The sequence below is a fragment of the Castor canadensis genome, chromosome 7 (genome assembly GCF_047511655.1).
Source record: "Castor canadensis chromosome 7, mCasCan1.hap1v2, whole genome shotgun sequence".
In the NCBI taxonomy this organism is placed as follows: domain Eukaryota; kingdom Metazoa; phylum Chordata; class Mammalia; order Rodentia; family Castoridae; genus Castor; species Castor canadensis.
Genome location: NC_133392.1, coordinates 98,296,162 through 98,312,774, shown reverse-complemented (window position 1 = coordinate 98,312,774; position 16,613 = coordinate 98,296,162). Strand labels below are relative to the sequence as shown.

Genomic DNA, 16,613 nt, shown 5'->3' with positions numbered 1-16,613 from the left:
GTTTACATAGGTAATTCTTTTTTATTTGGTTTGGGTTTTATTTTGGGATTTGGGTTCAAACCCCAGTATGGTTTGAACTCAGGGCCTACACCTTGAGCCACTCCACCAGCCCTTTCTTGGGTGATGGGTTTTTTTGAGATAAGGTCTTACGAACTATTTGCCCGGGCTGGCTTCAAACTGTGATCCTCCTGAGCGACTAGGATTACAGGCATGAGCCACTAGCACCTGGCTTTACAGGTAATTCTTTTTTTTTTTAATTGTTTTATTATTCATATGTGCATACAACACAGGTAATTCTTTGTTAAGATTCAAAACATTAAAATTTGTAAATAAACTCAGCTACATTATTACATCTAATCTGTACAACTACTTAGCAATTACAGATTAGTCATGAAAGAGAATAGTTTCATAAATAATCTCCCAAATCATGTATCTTTCATTTTTTAATGCATTTTGTTCTAAGATTTCCTTAAGGAGTACCTTTAACATGTAAAAAAAAATTTGTAATACTTTAAGCCAGACTTCCCAATCTCAATTTTCTAGCCTTCTGGGATTCTTTGAAGGCACATTTAAAGTTATAGAGAGTAAAATGCTTGAAGTTAACAACTAAGTCATATATAATGCATTTAACTTTAAACAGTAAAAAAATCCATCCAGCTTTCTTATTGGTCTTTTCCCTAAATCATGAGTGTGTAAATTTGTATGAATACATGTGTATAAACTGTATATGTTTTGCCCCAAAGAGAGCAAAATGCTTATAGTTTAATAGGCATTCTTGTTGGATAACAAGGAAGGGAAATTTTTGGTCAACATTTTTTTTATTGTTTTATTATTCATATGTGCATACAAGGTTTGGGTCATTTCTCCCCCCTGCCCCCACCCCCTCCCTTACCACCCACTCCGCCTCCTCCCTCTCCCTCCCCCAATACCCAGCAGAAACTATTTTGCCCTTATCTCTAATTTTGCTGAAGAGAGAGTATAAGCAATAATAGGAAGGAACAAGTGTTGGTCAACATTTTAAAATGACTAAATAAATAAGTAAACTTTTAAAGCATGAAGATTTCATGTATGTACCCAGGATAGAAAAACTTTATATTGGTTTTATATTAGAGCATTTTAGTGAGGTTTTGAGTGCCTACAACAAGTATAGATACTTGCTAGGTATAAGATACATAAATATGGGCCATGTCCTCCATGAGTTTACAGCTCAGGACAAGCTTTTAAAACTGATTCACAAGAGGTCTGGAAACACAGAGGAAAGTACATCATATTTTTGGTAAGGTTGATAATGGAAGGATTATCTAGAAAAATGGAATTTTAAACACAGTCACGATATATTAAATTTAAAGCAAAGTTTTCAAAGGAAGAAAAAACGAATTTTTTAATTTACATTTTTATTCTTAATAATATATGCATAAAACACTGAAGCATATTAAAAGCAGTTTAAGGTCATAAAAGCAGTTTAAGTGGCGGAAATATGGGTGACTTTTTTGTTAATCATTGAAGTTTTCCCACAATTAACATATATATTTTTGCCATTAATAAAATATTCTTATTAATAGTTCTTTCAAAATATTTTGCCTTGGTACATTTTACGTCAATATATTTGCTTCTGCAAAACCAAATTATGTCAAAGTAAACAGTTACAATCTACCACTATTTTGTGTTGCTAGGCTATTTCAATAAATCATCCCGTTCATGTATTCCTCTGTGACCATAAAAATCAAAAGATGATTTTTTTCTGGGGTACTCTTTTCCAAATTTCCTTTTGTTATAATGACACTCCAATATTCATCAAATGTTTAATGAATTACCCTCTTTGGTAAAAAATAATAGAAATAATAAACTTGCAATTTTAGATCAAATATGAAAAACAAAATTTCCTGTAAAAGAAAGTTAACACATGAAACCGCACTAAAATGCTCTACTGTAAAAACCAATATAAAGTTTTCCTATCCTGGATACATCCACAAAAACTTTATGCTTTGCTAGTTTTATTCATATATTATTTCCTTAATATGAACTTGAGACAAATTATGCTAAGGCCCAGTGACAATTATGTACTAAGCTTAAAAAAAAAGAAACAGCCATTTCTTACACTGTCTTAAGAGCTTAAAAATAATAACATTTCAAAGTTTTGCTGGATTAAACAATTTACCTCATAGCTCCTATAATCCACTTCCACGTCATCTCCATACACATTTAGTTCCATATTCTTGTGACTAAACACTGTAGCTGGTTTAGGATTTCTAGCATTGCATGCCATATCATCAGCAAGCATCAGGACAATGTGACTAGGAAAAAAATTTCAATAGATATAATCTTTGAGTAAAATTTAAAAGTTAAACACATAAAGTTTATCTGTATCATGTACCAATTATGGTGATCCTTTTCCTCATTAAAAACATATAAATTTTCAACTTAAAGGGGCCTTAACCATTTTTTCATACTAAAGTGTTTATTACTAGTATAAATATTTTGTTCTTTTTCTTTATCTTTTTGGCAGCACTGAGGGTTGAACTCAGGGCTTTATGCTTGCTAAGCAGGTGCTCTACCACTTGAACCACACCTCCAGCCCTCTAGTATAAATTTTAAAGTAGAGATATAGCACAATCTAACATGAATTTATCCATGAACTTAAAGTTACTAATTTATTTTTTTTAACAATGTATACTTTATGCCATACAACAAAGAGAAACTAAAGGAGCTACACTGTCTTCCCCAAACAGCTTTAAAATTTTTAGGGATGTTTGACATTCTCAAGACTTGCAGAATCCACTTTAAACTGTGATATTTCAAAGAATGTAATTTTCAGCCTCCCAAATGCTTTAAGTAGGAAAACACATGATTCATTAGCATGTGCGATTAGCACAGGAACACAGCTCCACTCCAGCCACTTCTCACCAGCTCCACTCCATCTCCCTCCCTGGCTTCCTGCTTCACTCTCCTTATAGCCTCCAGAGTGATCTAACTTAAATAAGTCACAACTTCCCAATTGAAAACTCCCAAGGAATCTCCATTGTAAGTACAGCAAAACTGAAACTGCTTATAGAGTCTAATAGGTTTATTTAGTCTGGTCTCTGCCTCTCCAACTTTAGTCTCTACCACCCACATTCTCTTTGCTCCTTCCTTCTACACTGGTTTCTGTTCTAGAAATATGGCAACCTATTTCCACTTTGGGGGCAAATCATAAAATTTAAACTTGTTTCTAAACAAATTTTCAAACCATTACAATCTTAGTCAAGGTACTCTATTTTTTTCTTTTTTTTTTATTATTATTCATATGTGCATACAAGGCTTGTGTCATTTCTCCCCCCTGCCCCCAGCCCCTCCCTTACTACCCACTCCACCCCCTCCCTCTTCCCCCTACCCCCTCAATACCCAGCAGAAATTATTTTGCCATTATTTCTAATTTTGTTGTAGAGAGAGTATAAGCAATAATAGGAAGGAACAAGGGTTTTTGCTGGTTAAGATAAGGATAGCTATACAGGGAGTTGACTCACATTAATTTCATGTGCGTGTGTGTTACCTTCTAGGTTAATTCTTTTTGATCTAACCTTTTCTCTAGTTCCTGGTCCCCTTTTCCTATTGGCCTCAGTTGCTTTTAAGGTATCTGCTTTAGTTTCTCTGCGTTAAGGGCAACAAATGCTAACTAATATTTTAGGTGTCTTACCTATCCTCACCCCTCCCTTGTGTGCTCTCTCTTTATCATGTGATCAAAGTCCAATCCCCTTGTTGTGTTTGCCCTTGATCTAATGTCCACATATGAGGGAGAACATACGATTTTTGGTCTTTTGGGCCAGGCTAACCTCACTCAGAATGATGTTCTCCAATTCCATCCATTTACCAGCGAATGATAACATTTCGTTCTTCTTCATGGCTGCATAAAATTCCATTGAGTATAGATACCACATTTTCTTAATCTATTCGTCAGTGGTGGGGCATCTTGGCTGTTTCCAAACTTGGCTATTGTGAATAGTGCTGCAATAAACATGGGTGTGCAGGTGCCTCTGGAGTAACCTGTGTCACAGTCTTTTGGGTATATCCCCAAGAGTGGTATTGCTGATCAAATGGTAGATCAATGTCTAGCTTTTAAGTAGCCTCCAAATTTTTTTCCAGAGTGGTTGTACTAGTTTACATTCCCACCAACAGTGTAAGAGGGTTCCTTTTTCCCACATCCTCGCCACCACCTGTTGTTGGTGGTGTTGCTGATGATGGCTATTCTAACAGGGGTGAAGTGGAATCTTAGTGTGGTTTTAATTTGCATTTCCTTTATTGCTAGAGATGGTGAGCATTTTTTCATGTGTTTTTTGGCCATTTGAATTTCTTCTTTTGAGAAAGTTCTGTTTAGTTCACTTGCCCATTTCTTTATTGGTTCATTGGTTTTGGGAGAATTTAGTTTTTTAAGTTCCCTATATATTGTGGTTATCAGTCCTTTGTCTGATGTATAGCTGGCAAATATTTTCTCCCACTCTGTGGGTGTTCTCTTCAGTTTAGAGACCATTTCTTTTGATGAACAGAAGCTTTTTAGTTTTATGAGGTCCCATTTATCTATGCTATCTCTTAGTTGCTGTGCTGCTGGGGTTTCATTGAGAAAATTCTTACCTGTACCTACTAACTCCAGAGTATTTCCTACTCTTTCCTGTATCAACTTTAGAGTTTGGGGTCTGATATTAAGATCCTTGATCCATTTTGAATTATTCTTGGTATAGGGTGATATACCTGGATCTAGTTTCAGTTTTTTGCAGACTGCTAACCAGTTTTCCCAGCAGTTTTTGTTGAAGAGGCTGCTATTTCTCCATCGTATATTTTTAGCTCCTTTGTCAAAGACAAGTTGGTTATAGTTGTGTGGCTTCATATCTGGGTCTTCTATTCTGTTCCACTGGTCTTCATGTCTGTTTTTGTGCCAGTATCATTTAGCCAAGGTACTCTAACTTATTTTCTAATTTACAAATTTGAATTCCCCATCTTCCACCACCATTGCATTAGAAAATAAGTTCCCAGAAGACAGAACTTTATTTGTCCTGGTCATCAATGAATCATTTTGGTTCAAGATTAGTAATAAAGTCTGGCACATAGTAGGTACTCAATAAGTGATGAATGAATGAAACACGTTCATTTGCATGTAATTTCTTTAAGAGGAAGTTTCAAGATCTCAAATACTACTCATCTAGAGCCTACCATTAAAACCAGTGAACATGATAAATTTATATGGAACCACAAGAGGCCACGAATAGCCAAGGCAGTACTCAGTAAAAAGAACAACGCTGGAGGTATCACAATACCCAACTTCAAACAATATTACAAAGCAGTAACAATAAAAAAAGCATGGTACTGGCACAAAAGCAGACATGAAGACCAGTGGAACAGAACAGAGGACCCAGATATGAAGCCACACAACTATAAGCAACTTATCTTTGACAAAGGAGCTAAAAATATACAAGGGAGAAAAGATAGCCTCTTCAACAAAAACTGGTTAGCAGTCTGCAAAAAACTGAAACTAGATCCATGTATATCACCCTATACCAAGAATAATTCAAAATGGGTCAAGGATCTTAATATCAGACCCCAAACTCTAAAGTTGGTACAGGAAAGAGTAGGAAATACTCTGGAATTAATAGGTATAGGTAAGAATTTTCTCAATGAAACCCCAGCAGCTCAGCAACTAAGAGATAGCATAGATAAATGGGACCTCATAAAACTAAAAAGCTTCTGCTCATCAAAAGAAAAGGTCTCTAAACTGAAAAGAACACCCACAGAGTGGGAGAAAATATTTGCCAGCTATACATCAGACAAAGGACTGATAACCAGAATATATAGGGAACTCAAAAAACTAAATTCTCCCAAAATTAATGAACCAATAAAGAAATGGGCAAGTGAACTAAACAGAACTTTCTCAAAAGAAGAAATTCAAATGGCCAAAAAACACATGAAAAAATGCTCACCGTCTCTAGCAATATAGGAAATGCAAATTAAAACCACACTAAGATTCCACCTCACCCCTGTTAGAATAGCCATCATTAGCAACACCACTAACAACAGGTGTTGGTGAGGATGCAGGAAAAAAGGAACCCTCTTACACTGCTGGTGGGAATGTAAACTAGTATAACCACTCTGGAAAAAAATTTGGAGGTTACTTAAAAATCTAAACATCAATCTACCATTTGATTCAGCAATACCATTCTTGGGGATATACCCAAAAGACTGTGACACAGTTTACTCCAGAGGCACCTGCACCCCCATGTTTATTGCAGCACTATTCACAATAGCCAAGTTATGGAAACAGCCAAGATGCCCCACTACTGACGAATGGATTAATTTAATGGATTAAATTCCAGAATGGAATTTTATGCAGCCATGAAGAAGAATGAAATGTTATCATTCGCAGGTAAATGGATGGAACTATAAGGTTAGCCTGGCCCAAAAGACCAAAAATCGTATGTTCTCCCTCATATGTGGACATTAGATCAAGGGCAAACACAACAAGGGGATTGGACTTTGATCACATGATAAAGAGAGTGCACACAAGGGAGGGATGAGGATAGGTAAGACACCCAAAAAATTAGATAGCATTTGTTGCCCTCAATGCAGAGAAACTAAAACAGATACTTTAAAGCAACTGAGGCCAATAGGAGAAGGGGACCAGGAACTAGAAGAAAGGTTAGTTCGAGAAGAATTAACTTAGAAGGTAACACACATGTACAGGAAATTAATGCATGTCAACTTCCTGTATAGCTATCCTTATCTGAACTAGCAAAAACCCTTGGTCCTTCTTATTATTGCTCATACTCTCTTTTCAACAAAATTATAGATAAGGGCAGAATAGTTTCTGCCTGGTAGCGAGGGTAAGGAGGGTAAGGGAGGGAGTGGGGGGGGGTAAGGGAGGGGGCAGGATTTGGAAGGGGAGAGAAATGACCCAAACATTGTATGCACATATGAATAAAATAAAAATTAAAAAATAAACAAATAAACAGTGAACATGAATCAGGAAATTCTTTATTCTTCCATGTACTTAAGCTTCCCAAACAAGGAAAAAATTAATGTGGCATACATAATTAGTTTGGCAGGAGACAGCAAGAAGAAAATGTTCTGCTGCATATGTTCCAAATACATTAAAGTTCAAAACTGAAACACTGATTTTTCTTAAAAATTGGCTAGATTTCTACTTGAAAGCATTCCAATCCTGCCACATTCAAATACCAGATCTTCAGCTGTTCCTGATTCATACTCACAGAATGGTGAAAGGTACTCCTCATAAAATGAAAAATATATTTTCTCTTTTACATAACTTAAGGCCATTAATTTAAATGAAGTAATTATCAGCCATATAATTTTTGGTTAAACAACACTGAACTGATATTCAAATGTCAGTATAAAAACAAATCTTCCTCTATGTATGCCTTGTTTTTGTTTAGGGTTAATTTCTATAGAAATATTTATATATTGTCAGTATCAATCATAAAAAGTAATAAGTTCAGCTTAAAACCATACATTCAATCAAAAAATTTTCTAAAGAATATTTTGATCCTCAGTATAAGTAATCTGACCCCAGGTTAAATATAATCAATATATCATAGTCATCATATTGGTAATAATGTGGATAAATGAGAACCAAGTCAAGAAACAAAATTAACCTCAAAGGTTTAGAAGTCTAACCACATAATAAAATGCATAATTTTTGAGAACTTAAAAATGTGATCAAAACTTTGTTTTAAAGAAAAAAATTCTCACTTGGTCCAAGTCTTACATTTTTATATGATGGTACTTACTTATATGTAAGTAAAATACTTAGGTTGATAGCATTTATAAAACTACAGAATCAGAATGAAATTATAAATTAAATTCTTAAAAATTAATAATACTCTAAAAACATTAATGCCATTTGGAAGATGATGTTATTTTGCTAAAACTAAATGATAGCTGTTATGTTTAACAGAAGAGCTTCCTGTCTGGTTCTACATTTATATTTTTTCCTTTATTTTGGCATCTATACCACAAGTATAATTTGATGGTATGGAAAATGTCTGTTTACAAAAGTATGTTGCAGAATATGCAATTCATAATTTGCAGCATCTGTTTGCTGTTCAGGACAATCAGATCTTATAGCTTAATAAGCTTTGCTAATAAACATTCCTTGCACACCTGGTCTGAGATCTCATTTACTGACTCCTTGAGTATCAGATCAGCATCACAGAGGACACTGAAATCTGCATTTAATGAGTATCAAATCAATCACTGCCAGATTCAAAACCAACAAATATTTACACTGAAAATGTAGAATTCTACATTCCTACAAATAAAAGTTGCTTTATATCTTATTAAAATTATGACAAAATCCCCAAAATATAACCTATTCATAGAGAAATATGATAATCTTACAGTTTGGCAAGCCTACTCTACCATATGTGATAACTCCACTCTCACACTTCATTCTTTTCAAACCCCTGAAACACCAACTTCACACAACAAAGCATATGTAATATGGTCTTCTTTCAACACAAAACAAATAGAAAAAATGAGCATTCAAATTATATGGCAAACTCAATTATATAGTAATTATTTATATAAATAAATGGTTTTCACATTTTTAAATCATATACTGTTAAAAACATTGTGAGGATACCCTCAAATACATATTTACTTATTTGTAAGTCATATGTATTTACTACTTAAAGTATGTAAAAATATTCAAGAAGCATAACTTTTTTAGATAAAAGCAAATAAACATAAATATAATATAAATGTAATATTTTTCCTCTTACCACTTTTTGGTATCTAATCTAAATTGAATACTTTCATCATGCTTACATAGTTTTTAAGGACATAATATGAAAAGGCAATTTTAAAACGTCTCAAAATAAAAGTCAACAAACCCAAGTTGATAAATATATGTAGGGGAAAGACATGTAAAATAAATGTTTTCCAAGCATGTTTGCCAAACATGGGATAACAAGTAAACCCCATATTGAAGCTGATAGGCTATTCTGAAATTCTTCCTTAGCCCAATCAGGAACCAGTAACCAAAAGGTAAGAAATATATTTTAATTGGATAAATAATCTTTCATAGTCTGGGACCACAAATGTGAAATTTCAAAAAGCATAAATTTCATTTATAATAGACCGGTATTACCTTAATAAAAATTTTTTACCAGATGAAATTTAAATAACTATATTGGTCAAGATGTTTTTTAGAGTGGCGGGCACCCAGACGGCTTGGGAAGATGCGGACCAGGTGAGCTAAGCGGTACGCGGTACTCCCACAGACAAGCCTGGGCCAGAGCAGCATAGCCCCCTGGACAGACTGACCTCCACCCCAGGAAAAAAGAGAAACTAAGTAATAAGCAATAAGAACAATAAAGACACACAGGAAAGAGGGTGGGGCGCCCTGAGCGCCAAAGATTGGGGGAAGAGAATCCTCCCCGGGACTGTAAATAAACAAGCTGGGCGGGCCTGAGAGGCTCTGGCAGGAGTGGGGGCGTGCGCCCAGCACCAGGAGCCGGGATGCTGGTGAGAGTGGCGGAGGGAGGAGAACTGCACAGGAGAGGGGGGAAGACCCACCTCCCACGTGAACTGTAAATAAACACGCAGGCCTGACAACGTGGTGGCAGTGTCACCTTTCCCAGTGCTTGGAAAGGGGAAAGCTTGTAGCAGAGGCTCAGGCACAGGAGAAATCTGAGTAAACAAAGCCTGCAGGGCCAGGTGAGTGCTAAGCTCGCCCCAGAGATCTGCATAAATAACGCCACCTGCTACAGCAGGCTGACAACAGCGGGCAGGGCAGGCAAGCCACAGTTGCAGATACCATTCTCAGAACTGCCTCCAGACTCTTTTTTTTTTTTTCTTTGTCTCCCTACCTTTGATGAGAGAACACCGAATTACACCTGCAAGCTGAAAAACTTACTGAAACTGTATTGCATTTAAACTTGGAACACTTGGTGGGTTTATGTTTGTGCGTGTGTGTAGTTTTGTTCTTCTTTATGCATCCCCTTTGATGAGACAACTACAGAACAACATCTGAGGCACCATCTCCAGGATTGGAGACTGTGACTTCACTACATTTGAACTTGGAGGTTTTTTGGTTTTTTGGTTTTTGTAAATTTTCTATTTTTTCATTTTATTTTAGTACATTTTTATAAATAGAATTTTCTTTCATTTACTTTTTTTTTATTTTTGTTCTTACCTTTATTTTCTTTATTTTTGATTTTCAATCCTCTCTGTCTCTCTAATGTCTGTTCAGCTTACTGTCAATTACTACACTAAAGCTCCCTGTTTATACCTTTGAAATCTTCTTGTCTGACACCTTCTTCTGTTTTCTCCCTCCAGTCTGTGTATTTGTTTTTACCATTTCTTTAACTTCTTGCTTTCCATCTCAGCTCATCCTTCCATTCTAAATATTACCATTTTTATAATTACAAGCTAGAAAATACTTAATTGCACACACTACAGGGACAGTAACAACACCAAAGACAATGACGGGAAGACAGAAAAAACAGGGAAACCAGTTTCCCCCACAGCAAAAAATTAGTACAGGAACCACAGGGGAACGAAGAAAACAGGTACTCAGATCCAGACTCCAACAAAATGAAGATAAACTATGCCAAAGGACCCAATGAAGACCACAAGAATAATTTAAAAGAAGACATACTACAGGTACTCAATGAGAATTTTATAGACATGATACTGGATAGGGTCAACCAAAATGTACAGGAGACACTCAAGAAATTCCAAGACAACAAAAATAGGGAATTTGAAAAAACAAAAGAAGAAATAAAGGAAACCATAGAAGCACTGTATAAATACCAAAGTGAAAGAGAGAACATGATGAATAAACAGATAAATGAACTCAGGACAAAAACAGACAACATAAAAGAGGAAACCAGCCAGGATATGGAAAACCTCAGAAAAAAGAACGAAACAAAACTGCAAAACAAAACGGAAGGCCAATGCAGCAGAAAAGAACAAACAGAAGACAGAATCTCACCTCTTGAAGATGAAATGGTAATTAAAGGAAAAACCAAAGAACTATTAATTAAACAACTCAAGACCTGTGAAAAGAAAATGCAAGAACTCACCGACTCCATCAAAAGACCAAACTTGAGAATCATGGGCATCGAAGACGGAGAAGAGGTGCAAGTGAAGGGAACGCGTAATATATTCAAGAAAATAATAACGGAAAATTTCCCAAATCTAGAGAAAGATATTCCCATACAGATGCAAGAGGCCTCCAGGACACCACAGACAAGATCAAAATAGAACTACCCCACGACATATCATCATTAAAACAAGTTCAGAAACTAACGAAAGAATATTGAAGGCTGTAAGAGAGAAAAAACAAGTAACATACAAAGGTAAACCCATCAAAATCACAGCAGACTTCTCAACAGAAACATTAAAAGCAAGAAGAGCGTGGGGTGAGATCTTCCGGGCACTGAATGAAAATAACTTCAACCCCAGGATACTCTACCCAGCAAAACTATCATTCAAAATAGATGGAGCAATAAAAGTTTTCCATGATAAGCAGAAACTAAAACAATTTGTGACCACAAAGCCACAACTACAAAGGATTCTTCAAGGGATTCTGCACACAGAAAGTGAAACCCAACTTAACCATGAAAAGACAGGCAGCACCAAACCACAGGAAAAGAAAAAGCAAGAAAGTAGAGAGTAACCTCAACTTAGATACACACAATCAAACCTTCAAACAACTAAGACAACTAAATGACAGGAATCATCACTTACCTATCAGTACTAATGCTTAATGTTAACGGACTTAATTCACCCATCAAAAGGCATCGCTTAATGAAATGGATCAAAAAGGAAGATCCAACAATTTGTTGCTTACAGGAGACCCATCTCACTGACAGAAATAAGAACAGGCTAAGGAAGAAAGGCTGGAAGATTTACCAAGCCAATGGCCCCCGAAAACAGGCAGGAGTAGCAATACTTATCTCTGACAAAGTAGACTTCAAAACCCACATTGACCAAACGAGATAAAGAAGGACATTCCATACTAATAAAAGGGGAAATAGACCAAAAGGAAATAATAATCATCAACCTGTATGCACCCAATGTCAACGCAACCAATTTCATCAAACATACCCTGAAAGACCTAAAAGCATATATAAACGCCAACACAGTGGTTGTGGGAGACTTTAACAAACCATTATCATCAATAGATAGGTCATCCAAACAAAAAAATCAATAAAGAAATCCAAGATCTAAAATATGCAATAGATCAAATGGACCTAGTAGATGTCTACAGAACACTTCATCCAACCTCTACACAATATACATTCTTCTCAGCAGCCCATGGAACCGTCTCCAAAATAGGTCATATCCTAGGGCACAAAGAAAGTCTCAGCAAATACAAGAAAATAGAAATTATACCGTGCATACTATCTGATTACAATGCAGTAAAAGTAGAACTCAACAACAAAAGTAAAGACAAAAAACATGCAAACAGCTGGAAACTAAATAACTCGTTACTTAATGAACAATGGATCATCGATGAAATAAAAGAGGAAATCAGAAAGTTCCTGGAAGTCAATGAAAATGAAAACACAACCTAACGAAACCTATGGGACACAGTTAAGGCAGTCCTGAGAGGAAAGTTTATAGCCATGAGTGCATATATTAAAAAGATTGAAAGATCCCAAATCAATGACCTAATGATACATCTCAAACTCCTAGAAAAACAAGAACAAGCAAATCACAAAACAAACAGAAGGAGAGAAATAATAATAATAAGAGCTGAAATCAACGAAATAGAAACCAAAAAAACCATACAAAGAATTAATGAAACAAAAAGTTGGTTCTTTGAAAAAATAAACAAGATCGATAGACCCCTGGCAAACCTGACTAAAATGAGGAGAGAAAAAACCCAAATTAGTAGAATCAGGAATGCAAAAGGGGAGATAACAACAAACACCATGCAAGTCCAGGAAATCATCAGAGACTACTTTCAGAACCTTTATTCAAATAAATTTGAAAATTTTAATGAAATGGACAGATTTCTAGATACATATGATCATCCAAAACTGAACCAAGAGGAAATTAATCACCGGAATAGATCTATAACACAAAATGAAACTGAAGCAGCAATCAAGAGTCTCCCAAAAAGAAAAGTCGAGGACCTGATGGATTCTCTGCTGAATTCTATCAGACCTTTAAAGAAGAACTGATACCAACCCTCCTTAAACTGTTCCATGAAATAGAAAGGGAAGGAAAACTGCCAAACACATTTTATGAAGCCAGTATTATACTTATCCCAAAACCAGGCAAAGACACCTCCAAAAAGGAGAACTATAGGTCAATCTCCTTAATGAACATTGACGCAAAAATCCTCAACAAAATAATGGCAAACCGAATTCAACAACACATCAAAAAGATTATTCACCAAGACCAAGTAGGCTTCATCCCAGGGATGCAGGGGTGGTTCAACATACGAAAATCAATAAACGTAATAAACCACATTAACAGAAGCAAAGACAAAAACCACTTGATCATCTCAATAGATGCAGAAAAAGCCTTTGATAAGATCCAACACCATTTCATGATAAAAGCTCTAAGAAAACTAGGAATAGAAGGAAAGTACCTCAACATTACAAAAGATATATACGACAAACCTACAGCCAGCATTATACTTAACGGAGAAAAACTGAAACCATTCCCTCTAAAATCAGGAACCAGACAAGGATGCCCACTATCTCCACTCCCATTCAACACAGTACTGGAATTCCTAGCCAGAGCAATTAGGCAAGAAGAAGGAATAAAAGGAATACAAATGGGTAAAGAAACTGTCAAAATATTCCTATTTGCAGACGACATGATCCTATACCTTAAAGACCCAAAACACTCTACTCAGAAGCTTCTAGACATCATCAATAGCTACAGCAAGGTAGCAGGATATAAAATCAACATAGAAAAATCATTAGCATTTCTATACACTAATAATGAGCAAACTGAAAAAGAATACATGAAAACAATTCCATTTACAATAGCCTCAAAAAAAATCAAATACCTAGGTGCAAACCTAACAAAAGATGTGAAAGACCTCTACAAGGAAAACTATACACTTCTGAAGAAAGAGACTGAGGAAGACTATAGAAAGTGGAGAGATCTCCCATGCTCATGGATTGGTAGAATCAACATAGTAAAAATGTCGATACTCCCTAAAGTAATCTACATGTTTAATGCAATTCCCATCAAAATTCCAATGACATTCATTAAAGAGATCGAAAAATCTACCGTGAAATATATCTGGAAACACAGGAAGCCACAAATAGCCAAGGCAATACTCAGTCAAAAGAACAATACAGGAGGTATCACGATACCTGACTTAAAACTATATTACAAAGCAGTAGCAATAAAAACAGCATGGTACTGGCACAAAAACAGACATGAAGACCAGTGGAACAGAATAGAGGACCCAGATATGAAGCCACACAACTATAACCAACTTGTCTTTGACAAAGGAGCTAAAAATATATGATGGAGAAATAGCCTCTTCAACAAAAACTGCTGGGAAAACTGGTTAGCAGTCTGCAAAAAATTGAAACTAGATCCAGGTATATCACCCTATACCAAGATTAACTCAAAATGGATCAAGGATCTTAATATCAGACCACAAATTCTAAAGTTGATACAGGAAAGAGTAGGAAATACTCTGGAATTAGCAGGTATAGGTAAGAACTTTCTCAACGAAACTCCAGCAGCACAACAACTAAGAGATAGCATTGATAAATGGGACCTCATAAAACTAAAAAGCTTCTGTTCATCAAAAGAAATGGTCTCTAAACTGAAGAGAACACCCACAGAGTGGAGAAAATATTTGCCAGCTATACATCAGACAAAGGACTGATAACCAGAATATATAGGGAACTTAAAAAACTAAATTCTCCCAAAACTAATGAACCAATAAAGAAATGGGCATGTGAACTAAACAGAACTTTCTCAAAAGAAGAAATTCAAATGGCCAAAAAACACATGAAAAAATGCTCACCATCTCTAGCAATAAAGGAAATGCAAATTAAAACCATGCTAAGATTCCACCTACCCCTGTTAGAATAGCCATCATCAGCAACACCACCAACAACAGGTGGTGGTGAGGATGCGGGGAAAAAGGAACCCTCTTACACTGTTGGTGGGAATGTAAACTAGTACAACCACTCTGGAAAAAAATTTGGAGGTTACTTAAAAAGCTAGACATCGATCTACCATTTGATTCAGCAATACCACTCTTGGGGATATACCCAAAAGACTGTGACACAGGTTACTCCAGAGGCACCTGCACACCCATGTTTACTGCGGCACTATTCACAATAGCCAAGTTTGGAAACAGCCAAGATGCCCCACCACTGATGAATAGATTAAAAAAATGTGGTATCTATACACAATGGAAATTTATGCAGCCATGAAGTAGAATGAAATGTTATCATTCGCTGGTAAATGGATGGAACTGGAGAACATCATTCTGAGTGAGGTTAGCCTGGCACAAAAGACCAAAAATCGTTATGTTCTCCCTCATATGTGGACATTAGATCAAGGGCAAACACAACAAGGGGATTGGACTATGAGCACATGATAAAAGCGAGAGCACACAAGGAAGGGGTGAGGATAGGTAAGACACCTAAAAAATTAGCTAGCATTTGTTGCCCTTAACGCAGAGAAACTAAAGCAGATACCTTAAAGCAACTGAGGCCAATAGGATAAGGGGACCAGGTACTAGAGAAAAGGTTAGATCAAAAAGAATTAACCTAGAAGGTAACACCCACGCATAGGAAATCAATGTGAGTCAACTCCCTGTATAGCTATCCTTATCTTAACCAGCAAAAACCCTTGTTCCTTCCTATTATTGCTTATACTCTCTCTACAACAAAATTAGAAATAAGGGCAAAATAGTTTCTGCTGGGTATTGAGGGGGTGGGGGGGAGAGGAAGCGGGCAGAGTGGGTGGTAAGGGAGGGGGTGGGGGCAGTGGGGAGAAATGACCCAAGCTTTGTATGCACATATGAATAATAAAATAAAAAAAAATCCAAAAAAAAAAAAGATGTTTTTTAAACTAGCCTTAAAATTGCTTTATATTCTATAGGCATCTACTAATCAGATGATACTACCTTAGAGAGCATCTTTAGCTACTAGAGCTAGGATTACCAGGCTTATCTTCAATAATATCATCATCTCAAACAGAATAGCAGCTGAAATTAAAGTAGCAGAAAACATAAGTGTCATAGGGATCTCTGATGCTTCTTAAATCTGGCCCTCTACATTTCTGCCTCATGGGAGCTGCTTCTTCTCTCCTCCCCCTACCCACCTTGCAACAAATTATTTAAAATAATCTGCCTCCGCAGCAATGTAATGAGTATTGAACCACAAAATTTCAGCAAATCAAGCTAATCAATATCTTGATGACAAGATAATTTATAATTTCCATCTTCTTTCACGTCTTAGAAAAATCTCCAAATGAATAACTATTGCCATTCATGTACTGTGAAACTAATCATAACAAATCCGCTAGCCACAGTTTGCTGGACCACCAAAATTTTCTGAATTACTTTCAATTTACCAAATATCAAACAATTAGCATTCCTAGACTATGTGATGCTAGGTATTTTGTAC

At 36.0% G+C, this 16,613-nt stretch overlaps 1 protein-coding gene across 4 annotated transcripts in view; it reads right to left on the bottom strand.

Moving 5' to 3' along the window:
* Positions 1-16,613, bottom strand: part of Pigk (phosphatidylinositol glycan anchor biosynthesis class K) — a 100,691-nt gene that overhangs the window by 59,647 nt on the left and 24,431 nt on the right. For all 4 annotated transcript variants that reach the window (XM_074079731.1, XM_074079732.1, XM_074079733.1 and 1 more), the window contains one exon: positions 2,159-2,294. In XM_074079731.1, the coding sequence (XP_073935832.1) occupies positions 2,159-2,294 (136 nt within the window). The remainder of the gene's footprint in view (positions 1-2,158; positions 2,295-16,613) is intronic.